The 23,227-nt window shown below is 25.0% G+C and overlaps 3 protein-coding genes across 5 annotated transcripts; all 3 read left to right on the top strand.

Moving 5' to 3' along the window:
- The first annotated feature begins 4,554 nt into the window (after window positions 1–4,554).
- Window positions 4,555–8,549, top strand: LOC112598468 (protein flightless-1 homolog). 2 transcript variants are annotated; one of them, XM_025344940.1, is made up of 8 exons: window positions 4,555–4,716; window positions 4,833–5,813; window positions 5,881–6,051; window positions 6,663–6,777; window positions 6,864–6,924; window positions 7,640–7,728; window positions 7,817–7,981; window positions 8,507–8,549. In XM_025344940.1, exons 2-7 carry the CDS (start codon window positions 4,854–4,856, stop codon window positions 7,951–7,953), a joined length of 1,533 nt encoding a protein of 510 aa, XP_025200725.1. In that variant the 5' UTR covers window positions 4,555–4,716; window positions 4,833–4,853; the 3' UTR covers window positions 7,954–7,981; window positions 8,507–8,549. The 2 variants fall into 2 exon arrangements, with proteins under 2 accessions (XP_025200725.1, XP_025200724.1); XM_025344939.1 differs by lacking the exon at window positions 8,507–8,549 and having other exon boundaries at window positions 7,817–8,034.
- A 2,757-nt stretch (window positions 8,550–11,306) lies between these two features.
- LOC112598535 lies at window positions 11,307–18,106 on the top strand. 2 transcript variants are annotated; one of them, XM_025345034.1, is made up of 9 exons: window positions 11,307–11,451; window positions 12,960–13,096; window positions 13,211–13,475; window positions 13,892–14,103; window positions 14,368–14,629; window positions 14,774–15,021; window positions 15,091–15,234; window positions 16,582–16,740; window positions 17,918–18,106. In XM_025345034.1, the coding sequence occupies exons 1-9, from the start codon at window positions 11,442–11,444 to the stop codon at window positions 18,002–18,004; spliced, it is 1,524 nt and encodes a 507-aa protein (XP_025200819.1). In that variant the 5' UTR covers window positions 11,307–11,441; the 3' UTR covers window positions 18,005–18,106. The 2 variants fall into 2 exon arrangements, with proteins under 2 accessions (XP_025200819.1, XP_025200820.1); XM_025345035.1 differs by lacking the exon at window positions 16,582–16,740.
- A 2,969-nt stretch (window positions 18,107–21,075) lies between these two features.
- LOC112598565 lies at window positions 21,076–22,064 on the top strand. The gene is made up of 4 exons (XM_025345085.1): window positions 21,076–21,298; window positions 21,403–21,559; window positions 21,655–21,749; window positions 21,821–22,064. The coding sequence occupies exons 1-4, from the start codon at window positions 21,149–21,151 to the stop codon at window positions 21,854–21,856; spliced, it is 438 nt and encodes a 145-aa protein (XP_025200870.1). The 5' UTR covers window positions 21,076–21,148; the 3' UTR covers window positions 21,857–22,064.
- Window positions 22,065–23,227: the final 1,163 nt, after the last annotated feature.

Genomic DNA, 23,227 nt, shown 5'->3' on the forward strand with positions numbered 1-23,227 from the left:
TAATAACCTGCTACTCTACAATGCAAACAATAAAATATTTTAGATCCCAATTTATCGAATTAACTTTAAGTAGCGTTGAGTATAATTATATATTATATAATATATGTATTTATAATCAAATTGGCACTCTAATAGTATTACAAAATTCTATGTATCCAGGTCAAAACGTTTCAGAGTAAATTAGTAAAGACCATACTCAATTACCTATGTCGGTAATATATATCAGGGGTGGGTGATTCAAAATTATTAAAGCGCCAATTTTTAGAAAATTAAAATCTAGCGGGCTAGAACATAGAAAGCAAACAAGGAAAAAAAATTATCATTCAAAATATGGATTTTAATTAATATTTATTTTGTTTATACCTAACGTGAATTTTTAACTTGGAAATTGTATGATGTAATTTTAAAATATAGCAAGAGTCTGATAAAAAAGGCTCGCGGGCCGCCAATTGTCCACCCCTGATATATATATATATATAATACGAAATAAATACAGTCGAACTTGGTTATCTCGAACTTCTTTAACTCGAAATCGTCGATATCTCGAATTTTTTCTCCGGTCCCTAAAATTTCCTATTTAAACAATGTAAAAAAATCTTGTTTAACTCGAATTTTTTCGTAGATAACTCGAAGTTTTGTGTTTTATTAAAACAACAAAATTGTGATATTTCCGTCGTGTACCTATATATATATTTTAATATAGAAAATAAGGTCATTACTCATTAGTGTTGTCGTTACCGATAAATGGTTTAAAACGATTCATTACAAATGTTGCGATCAACAGCAAAACTTAAACAAAAATAAACACCTTTTTGAAATAATTTTCTAAACTCATTTCTATTTATACATAGATACATGCCTCTTTAAAATTACATTTACATAATTCATATAATATAAATACACAGTAAATATTTTTTATTACACTACTTTATTCATAATAAATATTTAGAAATTTATATATTTTGTACTATTTTAAAAAATTTCAATTTAAATAACTCAAACTTTTTTCCGGTCCCTTCAACTTCGAATTAACTAAGTTCGACTGTACTTATATTTTTAATTATTTATTGTTTATATATATACCTATGTAATTATATAGCTTTTTTTAATAGCTTTTAAATAAAATAAACTTTATTGTTTACATTGATTGTACAATATTATGTATATTTATTTTTTTGTCATTTTTGTAGTAAAAAAAATATTTTGATCTTTAATCTCGAGGGTGATTTCTATTAACTGGTAGAAAATTAAATCTAGTTGGTACTTTATTTTTTGAGAGGAAGTCATCAATAATTAAAAATTCCATTACTTTTCTTAATCATTGTTGACAAATTGATTTTATTATTTTGTCGTTTTTCAGAAACAATAGTAACTGTTTACTCGTTAACTTACCTACTTTACTGTTAAGTAAATACTTGAAATATTCAACATAAATTAATCCCGTTAAAAAATTCTCTAACTTGGTATAATTTTCAAAATAGTTTAGCTATTTTTTCATTTACATTTGAAATTGACTACTTAATAATTTCCTTTAATTTTTTTCTGTAAATACTATTACAAAATAAAACTTTATGTTCGAACAAAAATCTATGTGAGTCGTACTATATACACACAATTTTAGGGGCTAGTTTATCTAATTGTTAGCATAAATATTGCATAAGTTATTTAATAGCTTTTTTGTCATAGAATTTTACTATAGGTAGATATATCTCATATCCCATTTATTATTTCATATACCTACTAATATTACTAACCATAACTTATAAACCATTACCGCATACCGTAGAATAGTGTGGATAGATTTGAGGAATAAATAGCTTAAAATTAATCTAAACATTATGAACATTACATTATGTATAAAAAAATAATATGTGTAATGGGAAAAATGTTCAAGTCCCAACACACAATTACATACATTTTTTCATTACTTAAAAATAAAATAAAAACCTAAGAGTAAAAAACGTTTTTTTTCATTAAAGTAGATACATAATTTCATTAAAATTTAAACTTTAAAGCTTATAAAAAAAATTATGCAATGTATAAATATTCCATTTTTCATATATTTTTTTTTAGTCTCTTCTAATTATTTTGGAAAATATTCGGAATCTAGTAATTACTAGAAGTATAATAATATTTATTTTTTTTTTCGGAAACCACCCTCAAAATTAATAACTAAAGTATTTTTACTGTATTTAAGGTGACGTCGCGTCATGATCAGATACGCAGCTACAAAATTATATATAATTTACATCATCATTAAGTCAATATATTCATCGATCCGCTCAAAACCTAAGATACTTAATTAAAATACAAAATTAGATAGATGAGTAATGGTCCCGAAGAGCGTTCATAGATAGACAAATAAGTTTTTGAAATATCTTTTTTTATGTTTATTTTTATTCAAGTAACTATTTTGAAAAGAATTTAAAGATATTTTTTTTTTAAGTTGGCACACATTGCATGCAAGGTAATGCATGAAATATAACGTGTAATGACAGATGAACAAAAATTACTTATTTATAAGACTGTAATGTAAAGAAAGAGGTGGTTAATGGAGAGGGTGAGAGAGAAAATAGAGAGGAGAATGTGTGAAAGATTGTAAAATACACGTCGTCTTGTGTTTGTTTACCTATCTGGCTATCTAATTTCCCGTTATATATACTATAATACTATGTGGTATATACATTGTACAAAGACCTACTTCTGATTTCTTTTATTATATCACGTCGGTGGCACCACATTAATGAATTATTTGACTCGAGAACTCAGAGTTTTGGCATCATGCGGTATATACCTATAATAATTACAATACAAAATATAGTGATACAACCAGTGTACTGAAGGTTAAATTATTTGGGTAAATAACTTTTATAATGAAATAGGTACTACTTACGCGAGGTAAATCGACAATATATTATATTATAACGGTTTTATTATCAATATTTTTAATAAGTGCCTAATTATTAAATATATATATTATAACTTATGTTTTTACATTTTTTTCAATAAAGTAGCTCATTTAGTAGGACTGATTTTTCTAAAGCAAACAATCTTAAAATCATTAATCTTTATTAAGTATTCATATATGATTTTAAAAAATAGATTTACAATTTTTAAAATTCAAATTATTTACTCAGATTCTTTCATATTACAAACATTAATTTTAATTTAGATGTATGATTATAACAGTCCATTACTAACAAATGTTTTCTCATTAATTTAATTCAATATTACACATAAATATTGCAAATATTGTAAAATTTGAGCAGAGCGATAAATGTAGGTATTCAGTTTACAATGATTTGTGTTTTTTTTTTTGTCTGTATGAATACATAATAAGTTGTCATTAAATACTTCGATTTTTAACTTTGAGGATGATTTTGGGTAAGAAATTGGATTTAATTTGTACCGGTACCTTAAAAAGGTAAAAAAATATGTATAAGTATCTAAGTACTTTTTTTATTATTAAAAAAGACAACTACAAAATTAAGCAAAAATGAAAATTTTTATCGTTGATATAATGGTAATTTCTTACTTTCTTTTACTTTCTTTTTGATTTTTGTTGTAATTCAAAAACAAATAAAACAGCATTATTTGAAATTTTCACAAAATATTTATATTATTATTTTTGGTAAAAAATTATTAATTTACCTAATCAAAATTCTTAAAGATTTAATATATAACATTTAACATAAGTTGTTCATATATCATTTTAAAAATATTAAGAATACATAGTTACATTATTCTTTTATAAGCATTTAAAAATCGTAAAAAATTGTAAACTCATAGAAACTCTTAAAAATTCATGAAAATCTTTTTTTATATTAAATTTTGAAAGTATTGTATAAGATTTATCACGAGTAATTTATGTATTGAATCATAAAATTTAAAAAATATATAATGTAAATTATTTTTTATAGACCTTTTATGTTCAAATCCGAACGAAGTTATATGTTATAACAATAAACAACTGTATTAATTATATTGTTAAAATTTAAAATGATTATTTGTGGAACTTGAAAATTTTACGAAAGTATTTTATATTATTATGCATTTTACTATATCTACCCAATGACATTTTTGATTTATTTTAAGATATTATATATTATTTATACTCTGAACCAATTTTTACTGTTTTTTAGTTCTTAAAAAAAGATGTTATTAAATTTTGAGTTACATAAGTTGATATATGATTATAATATGATATATTAATGTATGATTATATATTATTATTAAATATTAATATTAAAATAAAAGCAATATTTTTGGAGACAATAAAGTTATATTAATCTACCATAATACTAAAAGTAGTAAAATAAATGACAATAAAAGTCAAAACTCAACAACAAAACTCATTGAACCATATTATAAAAATTAAAAACTAATCTATTATCTAATTTTTGTAAATATGCGTAGTAATGTTTCTAAAAGTGGATCATAGATGGCGTTATGCTGAAGTTAAGTTGATTAAAATCTCATCTCGTTTCCAATCATGTATATTATCATATTATTATCACGAACTAAGATAATATAATATAATACTTTTAAATTTATAACGATGAAAACATAACACAGAAATATATTTAGACAATAGAAATAATTCGATTTAGTATTATAGTTTTAACTTTTTGGGGAAAGTACCTGATGTTCAACGTGACGTGTAGTAGAAATAAATAGTATGTTAAATACTCAAATCCAGTAATCACTACTTTAGAGGTTTGTGTTTGTATTTCAAATCGTTGTGGCGGTTACTCCGATGATCTTTTATTATTTCAATTTTTTTACACCTAGTTGTTTTAATAAGTTTAATACATGTGCAATCTGTATTATAGGTAAACCGTTTTTATGCGATTATGGACATTTCCAAAAGATGTAGCTGCAGCTGCTGCGACCAATGTATGCAACACCCAACATTCCATACAATCCAAAAATTGTGCAACATCAAGTGCTTAGATCACTTAACTACACTAGATATAAGTTCTAGTAGTATCTGTGAAGTACCTGAATTTATCGGGAATCTTATAAATTTGGTTAAACTTGATTTATCGTCAAATGAATTGAAAACGCTGCCATTATCACTTATCAAATGTCAACACTTAACAGATCTCATTTTGTCATATAATCAATTTTCACAAGTTCCCCAATGTTTAATTGATGGAGTGCACTCTTTAAAAACACTTGATTTATCTCACAACCAGCTTGTAGATATCAGCATAAAACCATTTAGTATTCAACAGTTACTAACATTAAATGTCAGTAACAATTCAAAACTGAATACTCTTCCACAATGGTTATGGTCAATTGAATGTAATTCATTAGAATCATTGGATATATCGTTTACAAATTGTCTAGATAATATTGCTGTAGATCCTTACCTAAACATGTATGGTATTAGTAATCACCTAAAGTATTTGTATTTATCCAATACAAATTCTGATATTCGCAAGATAGAATTTATCAAAAATTTAAAAAATCTAAGAAATGTTGTTTTAGATAACAAAGATACAAAGATTAGAAATTGTCGTAATTACTATCATGATGTACCACTAGTGTTTAATTATCGATTTAAATTTATTGATTCTTTAAGTATGATCGATGTTGATTTATCAACTATTGGAAGTTGTGTATATTTCAGTTTTCCAAGTATACGGTTTTTGAATTTATCCAATAATTCTATTGTATTACTACCAGATTCATTTAGTGAATTGATAAACTTAGAAGTCTGTGATGTTTCAAATAATCAAATTTTATCAATTCCTGAAAGTTTTAAAAGCTTGAAAAATTTGAAAAGTTTGATATTAAATAATAATTGGGTGAATATGTTTAAAAAATTGTAAATAAATATTTAATCTATTTTAATTAAATATTTTTTTTTATTAGTTATCAACATTTCCAGAAATTATTGAAGACCTATTAAACCTAGAAATTTTGGATTTATATACTAATAAATTAACTATATGTCCATCGTGGAACTCAAACTCTAATATAAAATTACTTGATTTAGAACAAAATGCATTTTCTACTGAAACTAATATTGATATAAACACTAAAGTAAGTATTACTATATTAATATAATACTGTGATAGATCTATACTTATTGTACATTTTTTTTTTCAGTATAGATTGTATAATATCCTAGATAAAAAATAAAATAAAAAAAAACTGTGATAGATCCAGATTCTATGTTACAGACATTATTTATAATAAGTAGATATAAATAAATTAAAAAATATTATTAAACCAATATTTTAACATGTACTTTTAAAGTTAACTTGCTTGGACTAAATAAAAAACTTTTTGATATTTTGTGTTTTTTATGGTTCTTTTAATGTAGTATTATTTGTTAATAGACTAATGTCCAAAAATATTAGTAGAACTAGAAGCTTATAGATATTAGTTTGAAAAAATAAACTTATTCTTGTTTTTGAGATTATACTTTGATATTAAATTGATTTAATTATTTAAATTATAAATTAATAATAAGCACATGATAAAATCAGAATTTATTTACAAATAATTTTTAAAATTTTCCCTGTAAATCGTGTATTTTTGATTTCTATATTATTTTTAATACTTTTCTGGAAATCTTCTAACTATGTTTTGAGATGTAACCTTTTCTATTATATTGTCAATAATTAATTTGTTATTTTTTTTCTTAATAGGCCAATTATTCAAATTTGTTAAAAAATCTGCGCTCATCAATTGCTGAAAATCGTGTTATAGGACCTTTATGTTTTGAAGAACCTAATGATGCAGTATCTGAAACAGACAGTTCAAGTAAGCATGTTTCACTCATATTAAATTTTTTAGTTTTAAATATTGTTTTATTTTATAAATGTATTTTCAAATAATTATTTATTTAGGTAGTCATTGGTCAAATCTCAGTGATTCTGAACACAGTGATCATGAACTAGTAAATATAAGGTATTTATATAATTATTAATAATTAGCTAAAATAATAAATTATTTTTATGAAACACTTAATAAAACTTTGAATTATTTTTGATACATCAATCAGTAGACAGTAGTTATAACTTAATAAGTATAAAATAGTTTAAACTATAATTATAATAAAACATTAGGTTGCTTTTAAACATGACTAGTATGAGTTTATTATAAATACTAGATTTATGTATTTATCTTCTTGGATATACTTTAATTTTTAAATGTTTTTTATATGATTATGATGAAATTGCTACCTTTATGTAAACAAATTGCACCTAGTAACTGAAATTTTAATTGATAGACCCTATCACTGAATTTCCAAGTATTAAACCATTAGATATTGTATTAAACTACTTAATATTTTGATTGAATCCTAAAGTTTATATTACACTTCCAAAATTTAAATCTAAATACACATATATTTCCAATAAATGCTAAGAGAATATTAAAAAAAAAATTGTTGTCTTATCAAATAAAAAACAAAATTTCCATGTTTAAGAAAATTTTAATTCTAAACAAGCAAAACAAAAAAATATATTATTTAATTAATAAATATTCTGATGTATTTTGATATAAAATTAATTTTATCACAATTAAAATTGTTCTCATAAAATGTATTCAACTTTAATAATTATTGTTTAAATTGTCAATCACATTTTTGTAATAGTAACAATAAATATTTTAATATTTTCAGGGAAGTCCAAGATAATACTTGTTGTACACCAGAAGAATTTTGGGACTGTGATGTCTATGAATTTACAACTGACTTATTTGATCCAAAAAGTTATTGTTAAACTTAGTAGTTCAATTTTATAGCAAAATATTTTTATTTTTTTGTATTTAATATGATTTTTGTTTTTATGAATTTCAGGTTTTGAATTGATTTTAATGAAAGAATTAACAACTTTAGAAAAATCGTTATATGTTGATGAAAATATTGTCCGTAATGTTCGTTTAGCTAATGAACATTATTTTTGCCCTAATGATGAATTACCTAAATCGTTGTGAACTAGAACTTAATTGTTAAATATAATTTGTAAGTGTTTTTTTTTTTTCAACATAATCCATTTAGTCTAATCATGCACATATTTAATAAAACCCTTTTAAACGTTGTTAAAACTTATCAAATAATTGTTGATAGTTCACTATGTAAATTTAATTTATTAAATTGTTTCAAAATAAATTTACAACATCTAAAGACAACTTTAGCTTAATAGCTTTATATTATTAATATTATGAATAACATTTATTTTTATAAATAAAATTACTGTAATTTTTTAAAGTATATTAATTATTTTAATCTATATTTTTACTTATCTCAACATTTTTTTCCCTTTTTTTATTATTAATTAATTCACGGCGAAAGTAATCTTTTACACTAGCATAAATATAACTAAAAAAGCATAAAATGTTTTGACATTGTTTGACTCTTTCAAAAACAAAATTAAATTTTTTTCTGAACTTCCCTATTAATCAATTTATTGCACAATATATTTGTAGAAGAAAGTTGTACATTATATTACTATCTTAATAATAATAAATTTAAATTTAAATTTTAAAGATAACTGGACCTCATTCAAAAATATTTTGAAGAAAGATATCATATTAAATGTATACACCAAATACAAATTTAAAGACTGAAGACTACAACAATGTTTTTGAAATTTAATATTTAATATTGACGTATGTATGGTAAATATTCAATAATTACATTTATAACTCTTGTTCTTTGCATTTAAAAAAAAAAAATAATAAATACAATTTATATTGAACTAAGTATTAAAATATATTATTTTATTTAATAATAATACTCCTAGTTAACTTTAATGTAGTTATATTTTATACTTTGTATCAATAAAATTATATAGTAATATAGGTATGATCTATTATAAATTTGGTATGTATCTAGTACATTTATTTTTAAATATAATCAAATTATGTTATATAATAAAAGTAGTAACCTACTACTACTATTATTATTATTATTATTATTGTTATTGTTAAAATAAAACAATATAAAAGTGAGTAATAGATATGGTTTCTTTAGTAATTTATTAGAAAAACATAATAATGCGTTAACGGGTAAAAAAAAATATATGTGATTAATCCAATTCCAATAACTAAAGTACCATTAAATTCTTTCATATTAACATTAAACATAATATATCTATACTGTATTTAAGAAAATTAAGGAAAACTACTTCTTAAATTTATATACATATTTAACAATTATGTACATTTTAACTTAAAATATTACACTTGTTAAATAAATTAAGAATGTATATTACAAGATTTACTTAAGTATATGTTAATTTGTTTTACAATTAGATTTCAGGAAGATTAATCATAAGAAGTTTAATGTGTCTATACTTCATATATTATTATTATCTGTTGTTAAAAAAAGTAGATATGATTCAAATTTCAACAATACCTATTAATATTGGAGTCAAAGAGAGCTTTCCCGTATTTACGTTTAATAATTATTTAACAACCGTAAAACGTTATATTTATTTATCCAAGTTTTAAAACTATCTATAAGTAGTAAAAAATATTCGACTCATCAAAACTATTATTTAAATATCAAAATAAATTGAAAATATTCATCAAATATCTATAATAATATTTTAGAAGACACTAAAACCAAATGTGTCTTTGTCATACAAACATACAACATAGTAAATTTTAATTTTGTCTGTTTGATTAAAATATTAAAGTGAAATTATTACTACTATTATCAAACTTAAAGGTAAGAACAAAATCTGTATTTTCTCGGCATTTTTTACGATATTTCAATTTTTAAGGAGTTATGACTTAATGAGTATGTAAAATATTAAAAACATTATAAAACATTTTTTTTTAAATGCTCATAATTCACTTAAAATTTAAAATATCTTAAAAAACCGATGAAAGTATACAGATAATATTATTCCCTTCAAGTTTGAAAATAGGTCATTTCACTCTAGTATTTAAATATTTTAACCTGAATACACAAAATAAGTTGTACCGAACGAAATTTGTCATGTTTTACATTGTATAAAGAAGACAACTCATGCGGGTATCGGGGTGTGCCGGATGTGGCATCCTCATGATAAACATTAAATAATTTTCGATTTTTTAAGTCTATCTATAAGAATATATGGAATTTGTGCAATTTAAAAGTATGATATAAAATGTTTGTTTTTATTTTTAAAAAAAAAACATGAAATTATCATGCAAGGGCCAAGTTAAGTATTTTTGATGCATTTAACGAATAAAAATATCAAAAATATAAATAGTCGCAATTTTTTCTTTTTTACGTTTAAAGTTCGAATTTGTATAAAACTAATAAAATTCACGAACAATTGCAAATCATTTTTTAGTTAAAACTCATTGAAATTTTAATTTTATATACCTTAATAAAACTTGTTAATTCGATACAATCTTCATCATAAGTTCATAATCATTAATTTTTAATTGAGCAAAAAAAATTTATCAAACCTTAAACAAAAAAATGTTAACTTTTACAAATAGCTCAAAATGAGTGTAAATATTTTGAAATGTTAATCATTTATTTTCATCTTTGAGATTGATTTGCAATAAAAAATTGTATTTAGTTGGCAGCATTTTGGTCAGAGGTAAAAATTCCTCATGATTTCCAAAACGATCGGGAAACATCCAGCTTTTGACAAAATAAATCGTAATTTTTAGACATGCGTCAATTATGATACCTACATATATTTTTCTTTGATTTTTTTAGAGCTATTTATAGAAATTTGAAATGTTCAACTTTTTAACAAAATTTTCAATATAATATTATGCGAGTGATTAAAAAGTCGTGAAAAATTCGCGAGATTTTACGAGAGAATTAAAAAAAAAAAAACACATAATGCGGCGGTAAACGTTAGAGAAGGAGAGCAGTGGTTTGGTTCGAGTTGTGACCAAATAGGTACCACGAAACGACGGAACAAGCATAGAGAACAAATGTATTATTGTTACTTATTTTTTTTTTTTATGCTCGAGAGGACGACGGACACGGTTCAAGTCTTTAACCAGAGTCGGCCGTGCTAATGTCGTCGTCGCACAGGAGATGAATAACCGTAAATAATTTCAAGGTCGATTTTTATTTTACATTATAAATCGAAATATTCCACGCGAGCTTTCTTAGCGTTGGCCCGTCCGACAATGAGTCGTCGTCCGTCCGCGGGGGGGATACACCTCGGCTCTCGGATCGTTACGGTCTGACGGCCGTGCGTGGCGGGCAAGGGGCCCCCGTGTCGCCGCCACCGCCCAACACCCGCCCGCCCACGGTGGCGTTGTCCGTGTGTAGCGTACTCTGTGCTGGCGCGGGTCGCGGTGTATTCCACTACGCTGGTGCAGTGCTGCGCCGTCCGCATCGGTCTGGCAGTCGACCGGTAGTCGAGTCACTGTTCTTCTCTCCCGCGTGTCCAGTCTTTCGTCTGCGAAAATCTTAAAGAAAATTATAGCGCAACACGTCCGACACACACACACTATAAATAATGGCAACCGGTAAGCGATATACGTCACACTCTATTAAAAATAACCACGGCATTTGTCAGTGTTGTCGCCATTACGCCCACTGCTCTAAAAAGATGATATGCAACAATATACCTATCACGATGTATTTTTCGGGTTTGGAGACCGTGGGGTTAAACATTTTACCGAAATTTTAAGGCCGTTAACGATAATAATAAAATTGTAATAACGATGTACGTGGTAGACTCCTTGGTGGCGATTTATCCGTAGATACGAACGACCGGTCTATTTTCGTTTTGCCAACGTAGGTACCGGCTACTACCTACTCGAATAGCTGTATATAGTGATTTATTTATAATATTATATTATGTCCTATACCTACCTAATGTTGTAGTTTTAGTACCGCTCGAAACTACTTAACTCATTAAACGTATTATTATTGTTAATTTATTTCCTAGTTGCTTACGTTTATTTATGTATATGCTGTCCGTGAAGAATTAAAACGATTTCGTTGAATTTACGTTTTTTTTTTATCGCTCGAGGCCCATGGACTGTGTATACATATATATTTTATACATCGCATTATTTGCATTACTAACAACAATAATTATAAATAATAAGACATAGGTATCTATCGTACCTGTTTTTACTGCTAGATATAATATAAAATATTCTTTCCAGTTTTAGAAAATATGGACATCGCATAATTTATTGCGTACCTACCTAACAAATTATTGTTTCCACTTTCCACAGGTATATCATATTGATTAGGCATATAATGGTTTATTTTGTTCATTACTATATTATAATTCACATTAAATTCTTCAATAAAGTCTTGAACAGGTAATATCAAATGTGTAACTTCTTTAAAAAGTCCATATGTTCCATTTTGATTTCATAGTTTTTACTATTATAGATGATAGTATGATACCCCATTAGTGCTGACATAACAAAACAGTGAAACATTACCATCTGTTTAGTGTTTAGTACCTAGACATGGTTATTATTTTTTAGTTATTACTTATAAACCTAGAATAATACTTTATTTTTTATTGTCATACATTATAGTTGTAAAGTTTTTTTAAACATTTTTTAATGTTATTGGTTATTTTCATGATAGGTACGTTAAGCATTTTTTTGTACATAATTATTCAGTATAAATATTAAACCATAAGTAAAAATAACAAATTAAAAAGTAGCGTTTGAACAGGTTTGCATGTAATGTAATTGCACAGTACATCAATATAGAATACAATTAAGTCCATCAAATCAATATGACTTATACGTTATACATAAAAAAAAGAATAGTTTTAGCATAAAATATTTTTAAAAAACTTTACCCAACATTTTACTATTTATCTTTTTTGAACAAGTGACATAGAAAAATATGTCTGATTATTATTTCTACTTTACCCACATTGGGTCCTTGTCTAAAATTTATAATAATAAATGATAAAATAAAATACTTTAATACACCTTTTATGATCATGCAATTAATTTACCTATTAGAATTAATGATTAATTTTTGTTTTATGTTATAGAAATAACAACAGTTGATAGCCAAGAATATAAATTCAATCCTTTGAATTTTGGCTCCTTGCATTTTACTGTTAAAGCATCAAATGATGCTCATATTGCTTTAACTGCTACTCCAGATAACAAGCCGCCAAAATATGAGGTATCTATAATAGTTTCATATTTATAATTTTGATTTTACTAAGTTAATTTTTAAAAATTAGCTTATTTATGTTTAAAAATATTAATTACATATTATTACTTGTATTTTAATCAGATATTCCTTGGTGGTTGGGGTAATACAAAATCTTCAATACGCAAAAATAATGAAGAGCCAGATAAGGTTATTGTTGATACTCCAAAATTATTAAATGGTGGTGAAGCCAGAGGATTTTGGATTAAATGGGGAGGTGGTTTTATTGGTGTAGGAAAACAAGGAGAAGAAAAACCATTTATGTCATGGCAAGATGAAGAATCTCTAAATGTGTTGTTTTATGGTGTTCGTAGCGGATGGGGAGCTACAGGTGTATGGACTATTGAAGGTTTGTTTTTTTATCATATAATAGCATTAATAACATTAATCAATATTAATTAAATTTAAAATAAATAAATAAATTTATATTTACAATATTGCCTACTACGTAATATAATAATTATAATACCTAGGTATATCACACAAATATAACAATAATAAATAATAATAATGGACATAAAGATATCTTATCAAGAAAAAAATATTATAATTGTATAAATTAAACATAAGTGTTTTAGAATAATTACAAGATTTAAAAAGGATTAAACATTTAAGTATGTAATCCTAGTATTTAGGAGTGGTGTTGGACCGTCTAGGGTACTTCTTATTTAAGAGCACTTGTAATATTTATAATATAATTTTAGTTTTTGGTTATTTAAATGTTAAACTTCACATAATTTTGTTTTTAAAATTGAATTTATATAGATAATATTTACATAAACACTGAAGATAGTAAGGAGTTCATATTTAGAGCTATACTTCATGGATCAATAAGTTTTTCGGTAGATAGTGCTAATGATGCACATATTGTTTTGGCAACTAAAAGTAAAGAATCTGAACCTATGATAGAGGTATTACTTGGTGGCTGGAAGAATACAGCATCTGCCATTCGTTACAACAAACAAACTCCAGATAAGGTTTTAAATTATGTTAATTTGTGCTTCCAATTTAACTCCTCTGATGCTCTTGCTTGATTTGACGTTTTTTACTTAACGATACAAATTTTTGAACTAAATTCATTATACTTATTGTTATATCTTTAATAATAAATTTAACACATTTTCGTATTGTATTTCTGATTAACTCTTATTAACTTATAATGACAATCGTGTTTCATTCGTGTATGATTTTAATAATAGAAGAAATATATTAAATGTATAAAATGATTGATGTGTTTAAAGGTGCACGTTGACACTCCTCAGCTTCTGTGTAAAGATACTCCAAAGAAATTTGTCATTTTTTGGAGAGATGGTGTTTATGAAGTGTTTAGTGAAAAAACTAAACTATTTGAATGGAAAGATTCAAATCCATTTAGCATTTCTCATTATGGAGTTCGTACTTGTTGGGGGGCTGTTGGTAATTGGCACATTCATGGTGCAGCAGATGTTCAATTTAAAAGCCAAGTAGTTCCTACCCCAAAACCAAAACCTTTAAAAGGAAAAGGTTAGGAATGCCCCTGTATATATTTTTATCGTGATTAGTACATTTTTAATTATATTTATAATGTATATGTATGTAATGTGTATAATATTTTTATAAACATCGGTTTATTAAATTTAATAATAAACATTAAACATTTTTGTCTAGCTCCACCCGCAGCTTCACCTGGTTGGAACCTTGATGGAATATCCTCTGGTCCAGTTCATTGGGTTCATGCTAGTAATGGACAAATTCCACCAAATGCTTTACCTGGTGGTTTTGATGCTTCCAACGAACAACTATATGTAGCCAGGGCAGAACATAATGGGGCTCTGATTCCTGGTAAACTAGTTCCTTCACACGGTGTTGTCTATGTACCTTGGGGTGGTGTTGAAAATCCTAAAGAAAACTATGAAGTTAGAAGATATTATTCGTTTTTAATCAGTTCATATTTTAGACACTTTCTAACATTTTATTTGATTTAGGTACTTTGCAACTGTAATGGTACATGGGTAAAAGCCAACAATGGAGAAATCCCAGTAGGAGCATTATCATCAGGTCATACTGAAGATGGTGAACCATTGTTTGTTGGACGTGGTGAATTAAATGGTTCTTTAACTGTTGGAAAGGTAAATACAAAATATTAAGGTCACATTTAATTGATTTATACATAGCTAAAATATGAGAGATTGGTTAATAAACAGGGTTTTTTGAATGTTATTACAATATAAAATATGTTTAACTAATTTCATAGATAAATATTCCAAAATTGTTCATTAAAATTTAATAATACTTTAATTTTAAATCTTTAATCTTCATAAAAAAAAAAAAATAATAATAATAACATTAATTATTTGATAAATTACCAAACATTTTAGCCTAGCCATAATTTTATAATTTTGTTTTTGTTGGTTCTATTATATTTATTTACTATAATTCTAAAGCATTTGTAATAATAATATAATATTACCATGCTATAGAGTAAGTTTTCAGTAATTTTTTTTTATGTAAAAATAATACGTAAATATGGTTATCTAAAAAAATTGAACTAAAAATACATTATAAATTTACAAAATTGAAATGTGTCCACAATAGCACTATATTTTTATTTAATTAGAAAGTTGCCTCACACATAACCAAGTAAACAAAAAATAAAAATAGTAAAATAATCTGTTATAACTTATATTTGTATTTGATGTTTATTGATTATATTTATACCTTTTTTAGTAATTAAGTTTAAACGAACTTTTTCATTTTATAAATTTTATGTTTATATATAAATTGTTTTTTTTTTTTTTTTTTGATTATTTAAACAATTTAATTAACTAAATAGATAAGTGAAATATTATATTATTTTTTCTTATCTGAGAACTAAATTCCAAAGTGTTACCTACATGATTAGTGATTTTACTACTTATACATCAATGTACCATGGGCACAGTAGGTATACAAGTAATTTTTTTTTTACTTAGATAAGTGTAATAATTTTTTTAATATTTAGTACAATAGCATGTCAATGATCTAGATTAATTGTATAAAACTAAATGTAATTTTAATTGATTAATATTAATATCTCAGATTATTGACATTCTACTGTACCTAATAATTTCTTCCTTTTATAATAACATTGATTAAAAATAATGTCATTGATAACATCTTACTAATATTCTAACAAAGTATATATTTTATTGCTAGTAATAATAAGAAAAATAATATCATGTAAACATATAAGTGGAAAATGTATTTAACTTCTTACTTTTTTATGTAAAAATGGTAATATACATATACTATGTAGTTTTACTTTACTTCATATTTTAATTGTATTTAATAATAAATATAATTAAAATCAATTATTAACACTACAATTTTAGTTGGTAATTTAGTATATTTTCCACTATATGTATATAAATTGTAAGTTTTACTAATTATCCATAAACTATTATGAGTCTCTATTAAATTGTATATAATATTTCTAGGAAAATCAGAAAACAAATAAAATAATGGATGAGAACATTCAATGTTCACTCAGTGTGGTTATTTCTTCCTTAGAAAAAGGAATAATTGAATCAGTGAAGAGCTCATTAAAGAAAGAAAATGATGACTTTGATGTTTTTGGCGCTTATATAGCTACAGAAGTGAGAAACTTGAAAACAACTGAAGCACAGATCAAATTAAAAGGAGAAATACGAGATTGTATATCTAGAATCGTTCTTGAAGATTTTATGGCCATAAATAATGAAAACCGTTTAAATTCTGGTTTAAAAGTGGATACAGATTCTCAAGATAAAAAAAAGGGACAATTAAGACTTATTAATTTTTGATTCTTGTTTAATACTATATTCACATTATCTTCATATATTTCTTTACAAATTTTTGTAGTATTATCTTAAATAAATATATTTTATTTTCCTAGTTTAAACTATATTCTCCGTGTTAAATCAATTTGTTGTTAAATTAATATGACTTGTTATCAAGCCTGCATATAACCAATATTAGATGTGGATTATCAATGACAATATGTAATACATCACTTTCTATGATATTCACTCTTATTACTATTTTTAATTGGACAAAAATATTTTTAAATGTTATAAATTATATAAAAAGACATGTTTACTATCAACTAATATTAAAATATATATATTATAAAAAAACTTTTACCTCTATCACAAGCTTTTGTTTATAGGTGGTAAACAAACTTGGGGCGCTAATTTTTATTGATTATAACTTAAACATCATAAACCATTACAATCATTGGCCACTTCAAAACTATGTATTTTGAATAAATACATTAGAACCTTCCCTAAAATTAGTTTCTAATTTAATTTTAAATATTTTTCTTTGAGCATTGTTTATCAATTCTGTATTTAAATAATTCATAGTTCAATACTTACCTTTTTTTTTAGCCCATTAAATTTAAATATATTTTTATCTAATATATTTAACTACAGATGCTATAAAAAATATATATTAATAAGGAATAAACGCTATAACCACAGAGTATTCTGTGATATAACCCTACAGTTATATTTTGTTATTATTATAAATATAATTGTATACCTACTGATATTCAAATAAACATCTTATTAAACTTTAAAAAGTATTTTTTTTTTTTTAATGGCTCATTGATTTAAATATCCATTTTAGAGTAATCTTATTTTTATATATTTTAAATTAAGTATATTTTGAAAGTTATTTTTTATAATATTGATAATATCTTTTATTAATAACTTATTAGTTCATTCATAAATACTTATCCATTTAGCTATGTAAATAATTCAAACTTTTAATATGCATTTTTTATTGTTATAGGTTCAACCTAGTCACAGTGTTTGTTATGTACCGTTCGGTGGTGAAGAAGTACCTCTGAATGATTATGAAGTGTTGGTATCAATATAAACCTATCAAAATTAACCAAAGATGAAAGAAGTATTAAACATTTTAAAAATGGCATGTCGAATTTATTGAAATCTAAGAATTTTTTTAACGCTTTATTTATACTTACATTATTTATAATTTTTTGAAAAAATTAAATCTATCACGGCATTAACATTATGTCTTAATTATTTTTATTTCATACAACCAATGAATAAAATATCCAGAGCGATTATTTTTATCGACCAACTAGTTGTGGTGGCTCGCGCTTGGACTTCCTTACCACCTTTGAATTGTATAAAAAAAATGATTTAATCTCAAATATATTTTGATAACACACGTGATGTGGTATGTGCTTGGCATTCTGATCAATACCACAAATATTTTTCGAAAATACGTGTAAAGTATTTACTAATAAATTCAATATAAAATAAAGGAGGAATTGAATGAAAACATTTGAACACAAAAATCTGTACTGAAAACGTAATAATATTATATTCAAATTTCAGTTATATCTTGAATATTATGTAAGTGTTACCCGAATCCTACTCTTACGGGCCACAACAGTCAACAACCATTCAGCCACCAATTTAATCCCATTTTGACACCTGTTATTTATTTCTTAAATAAAATCCATATGGTTTTTATTATTTTTAAAATTACAATATTGTCAATATGAAGTTATAGAACTCGATCAATTTTTACAATAGTACAATGAAACTTCCATTTGACATTTTTTTTTAACGAATTATGCTTGAGAACCATGACCTTCATTGGCTTCATTGTTAACCATGCGTAAATATATCTATGTGTGACGAATTCGATGTTTTTAAAAAACGAATAAACTATTCGACAACTAACTTGTTTTTGTACATTTTTGTTACTGTCAAATACCAAAAAAATATTTGTATCCGATAAAGAAAATACGTTAGTAGGTAAGCCAGTTAATTTTACTAGAGTGCTGCGTACTTTTTTACGAAAAAAGTAAAATTTATAAAAGTAATAAGTAAACATAATTCACTAATTATTTCTTTTAAATTAAAATTAATATGCGTATGTGTAATATGATCTTTGATGTTTATTTTTTATACATTATAGAATATGAAATATATAATTCTATTAAACAAATTTCTTTATGAAACAATTTTTTTTTGTTTCCCATGAGACTTAGTTGTATGGAAGTTTCACTGTAATACTTATAACATCGTGAATAATGTTCATAGTAAAAACCTCGATTAATCCTCTTAAACGGGACCTAAAAAAAAAAAAAAATATATTTTTATATTTATAATTATTATATCTATATTAATTTTAATATTATAGATTTATAAGTATTTGTGTAAATGATGATGATAAAATAAAATAGTTTGAAACAATTAGTTATTTTAGTACCTATGTTAATATTAAACTAAACCCAAGCTTTTTTCATATAGATAAGTTTTTATTTTAATTTACGCTTACAAAGTTACAACTATATCATATTATTTTCAAACAAATTGAACTTCAATCTATAATACCGATATAATAGTTAGCGGAGCATCTCTATAGTAGTCTAGTTTCAACATTCAGGTAACACCCTTTAAAAACCGTGGCGATTACCGTTATAGGCATAGCAGATGATAAATTGCGACACCACAAGAAGTATAGGTAACATAATCTCGAAAAAATATGACTTCCGAAACATAACGATCAGATTATCAGAGATACGTATGTCGTATATGCCTTGTAGGCTGCATGTATTATGATTTTTCTTTAAATTTGAGCATTATTAAAATATATCACATGACATTTTTAGTAACTTATTTTTCACTTTTTTTAACCATAATAACTGATTCCAAGTATCGACCACTCTTAAAAGACTTACATGTTAACAAAATTAAATAAAATAAAATTAAACGAACGTACATAATCTGAAACATATAAAACAATCATAAAAAATGTTTTATTTATACAAATAATTACATAAACAACAGAAAAATAAAAATAAATAATAAAATACAATGGAAACAGTGTTAAAATACGATAATTACATATTTACAATTTCATAATTACAACGATAATTTCTTTTCATCACTTGCCCTACGTATATAATGATAATGTTAAGTAAATAGAATAAAAATAGATTAAAAATATAGTACCTCGATAATAAATGTTAACTATTTACCGAGTATATGTTACAAATATTTTTTTCGTTTCTCTTAGTATTTACACAAAGAACATGAATTCAAGTGGCCAACGATCATAAAGATAATAAATAATATGATACAAAAATATTAACACATTCTTATATTTGCACATTTGCACTCCTATAAATTCTTACTGATAACTATTTAAATAGGTAATAGTTTTTGATCATTTTTATTTCAACTAATTATTTTTGCATTCATCAACATAACTTATTCAACTGTCAACGTTACCTCAAGATAATAATAAGAAATTATTATTATAAGTTATAACTTATTATAACTATACAAATTAAAAAGAATATTTTTAATGACGGGATTCTATTTGTTTAGATCGTTCTTTCGGACGAAGAGATTTTCCCTGAAAATAAAAATCCTGTTATTAATATATCTGTTGAAATTTTAATTTATTTTCTAGGTTTAGTAATCGTAACGAATATCTGCAGTTGATTGTTTGCATCTATCGGTAAAACAAATCTATACTTAATGACAGTAGGTATGTCAAAAAACCATTTTGTTCGACCCCCACACTTAACACAGGAAATGCGCACATTCGCCATTCAGTAGAATCAAATTTCTTACGTTTAACCTTAAATTTAAAATAAATTGATCTATTTTAAAATTTAATGTTGAAAATATTATTTAGAACACCTCGTAGGCTATTATTAACGTTTTAATAATTATATTACATGTAACGTGACGGTGACACGCGTGAAGGGAAATAGCGTGCAGGTGCTGATCCATTAAAACAGTAAATAAATAATAGTTATATTATATGAAAATAATTTTGTTTTCTGGTTTGAATTGAAAAAAACATAGTATATAGCTATAGAAGTTATTAATACATCGACGTACATGGAAACAATTCGCTATGCAGCGCGTGTTTATAAAATTTACGATTTATCTAAACAAAGTTATAGTTTGACAGTTGCCGAGCTATTATAATAAAATTATATTATCCACTGTGAAAACGAAACGCCGATTGATGAGTTTTATTGTTGGGTTTTCGATTGCTGTTGTAGTGATGTCCGTAGTCCTATTCGGCTGGAGCTCGAGCAACAGTATTGTGGGATACTGCAGTGATACTTTAAAAAATGTCATTTCGATAGTACGACGTGACAGATTCGGTGCAGAGGTACGGCAAACAATTAATATTACCAGTTTAAAGCGTATAACATCGTATCACGTGCGATGCAATTCGAACGTTAGTGTAATATTTTACTTGTTTTTATATTTCAGAGAAATACGAACGGGGGGGTGACTTCCAACACTAGCGTCCGACGGCCAATAATACGATATGTGATACCAGCGGGCGATGTTGCGAACTTGATGGAACAATTTCATAAAATTAACGAACATTACGTGGTTATGGAAAATAGAATTGCGGCTTTGGAGGGTAATTATTTTGTACGATTCGGTCGTGTCGTGATGTATTAGGTTTCAATATTGTAAAATAATTTATAATATTCTCGTTATCGATTTAATGTATAGAAATGAGGGAACGCCAAGAACGAAGACGTTTGTTTGGAAATCAACAAGTATTGAACGAGATACGTTTTAACATTTCTGATCTCAATGATCTCATAGTGAATAATACATTATACGAGTATATAATCGAAGTTTCAAATATTTTTTTTTTTATTTTTCTGTTTTCTAGATGCCCGGTGAACACTTGTTTAACGTGGATGACTGATTACACTCGAATTTTAAACATTTATTCATATTTATTTTTTTTTCTATTTAATACTTTTAAAAACTAGTGTTTTTTTAATAAATAATTAAATGCGAAAAATTTGACTGATTGTCGATCCATGGGCCAATTGTTTATAAGAAATTACATCAAAACTTTTCATGAGTCATAACTTCAAAATTTCACTATGGTTTGAACTAATAGATCACCGCAGTTGAGGGTGCAGTGAGGACTGTGATTTAGTATATCGATTTGAATAAATGCTGTTTTTATAAGTTAATAAATACATTTTAAAGAATTTCTTACATAACTTTGAATGTCTATAATATTGACAATATCGTTGTTCGTTTTGCTTAATTGCTTTTATTACCTATAAGTCTTATATCATTTCGAGATATTATATTGTTTTTCCTCGACCGTCGTATTCATTATACTTTTACTATCTTTAGACTATTATTCTATTATAGTAGGTATAACCTGCTGCTTATTTTTTTTTTCATCAAATATATTTATTTTTTTTTTAATTAGTCTTGGCACACTTTTTCTGCTATTAAAACTTTTTATAAGGCATTAGATGATGTAATCAAATACCCACATAAGAAGATGCATTTTTACGTAGTTGGTACTTTGAGAAGGCAGGTGGTACGGTTTTGAAAAAGTTATTTTCAATAGATTAATAAGCTTCAACAAATTATCAAACCATTTTGGGTATCTACACTAAACTTTGATGTGACATTAAACAGTGTAGTTTTTTTTTAATCAAATTAATATATTATTATCGAGATTTAGTAATAAGTGAACCGTTCTTTAATTAAATTATTATTTTCGTATTTTTAAATTATTCAAATTAAATAGTTATAATTACAACCAAAATTTGTATGCAACAAATATTTAAAGAAATAGTATTATAGAAATAAAAAAAATTATTAAAATAAATTATAACCGAACTATTTCCCTTAATATTATTATTTAGCATTAATAAATTATGTTATCTTGCTGATATAAATAAAAAATAACGATAAAAACATAACATTTATTTTAGAATGAATACCAACACGAAATTAGAAAATGTAATTTTACCCTGAAAATTTAAACCCCGTGAAAAAATTAAAAATAACGTGTATAAAATACAAAATAGACAAATAATCAATATTTTTTAACATGACGCACAATAGTATCTAAACTGATATATAAATATATATATATAATAACTACAGACATAATGGATAAGAGATATACATCTAACTTTATCTATTCAATGTTATGATATTCTAAGTATAAAAATATTAACCTTATTCATTATGAACTATTGTGTGTTCCGATTTAAGATCGTGGTAGGTATATATAGCCTTTGAGGTCTAATTACTTTCTACA

The sequence above is a fragment of the Melanaphis sacchari genome, unplaced genomic scaffold, assembly GCF_002803265.2.
Source record: "Melanaphis sacchari strain LSU unplaced genomic scaffold, SCAv2.0 Contig48_pilon_pilon, whole genome shotgun sequence".
Taxonomy (NCBI): domain Eukaryota; kingdom Metazoa; phylum Arthropoda; class Insecta; order Hemiptera; family Aphididae; genus Melanaphis; species Melanaphis sacchari.

Coding starts and splice junctions, on each gene's coding strand:
- LOC112598565 (XM_025345085.1), top strand. CDS start 21,149: ATGAGTTTTATTGTTGGGTTTTCGATTGCTGTTGTAGTGATGTCCGTA. Junction 21,299..21,402: donor GTGACAGATTCGGTGCAGAG/GTACGGCAAACA, acceptor TTTATATTTCAG/AGAAATACGAACGGGGGGGT. Junction 21,560..21,654: donor TAGAATTGCGGCTTTGGAGG/GTAATTATTTTG, acceptor TTTAATGTATAG/AAATGAGGGAACGCCAAGAA.
- LOC112598468 (XM_025344940.1), top strand. CDS start 4,854: ATGGACATTTCCAAAAGATGTAGCTGCAGCTGCTGCGACCAATGTATG. Junction 6,778..6,863: donor ATCTGAAACAGACAGTTCAA/GTAAGCATGTTT, acceptor TTATTTATTTAG/GTAGTCATTGGTCAAATCTC. Junction 6,925..7,639: donor CATGAACTAGTAAATATAAG/GTATTTATATAA, acceptor TAATATTTTCAG/GGAAGTCCAAGATAATACTT.
- LOC112598535 (XM_025345034.1), top strand. Junction 14,104..14,367: donor ACAAACAAACTCCAGATAAG/GTTTTAAATTAT, acceptor ATGTGTTTAAAG/GTGCACGTTGACACTCCTCA. Junction 16,741..17,917: donor GCGCTTATATAGCTACAGAA/GTGAGAAACTTG, acceptor TTATTGTTATAG/GTTCAACCTAGTCACAGTGT.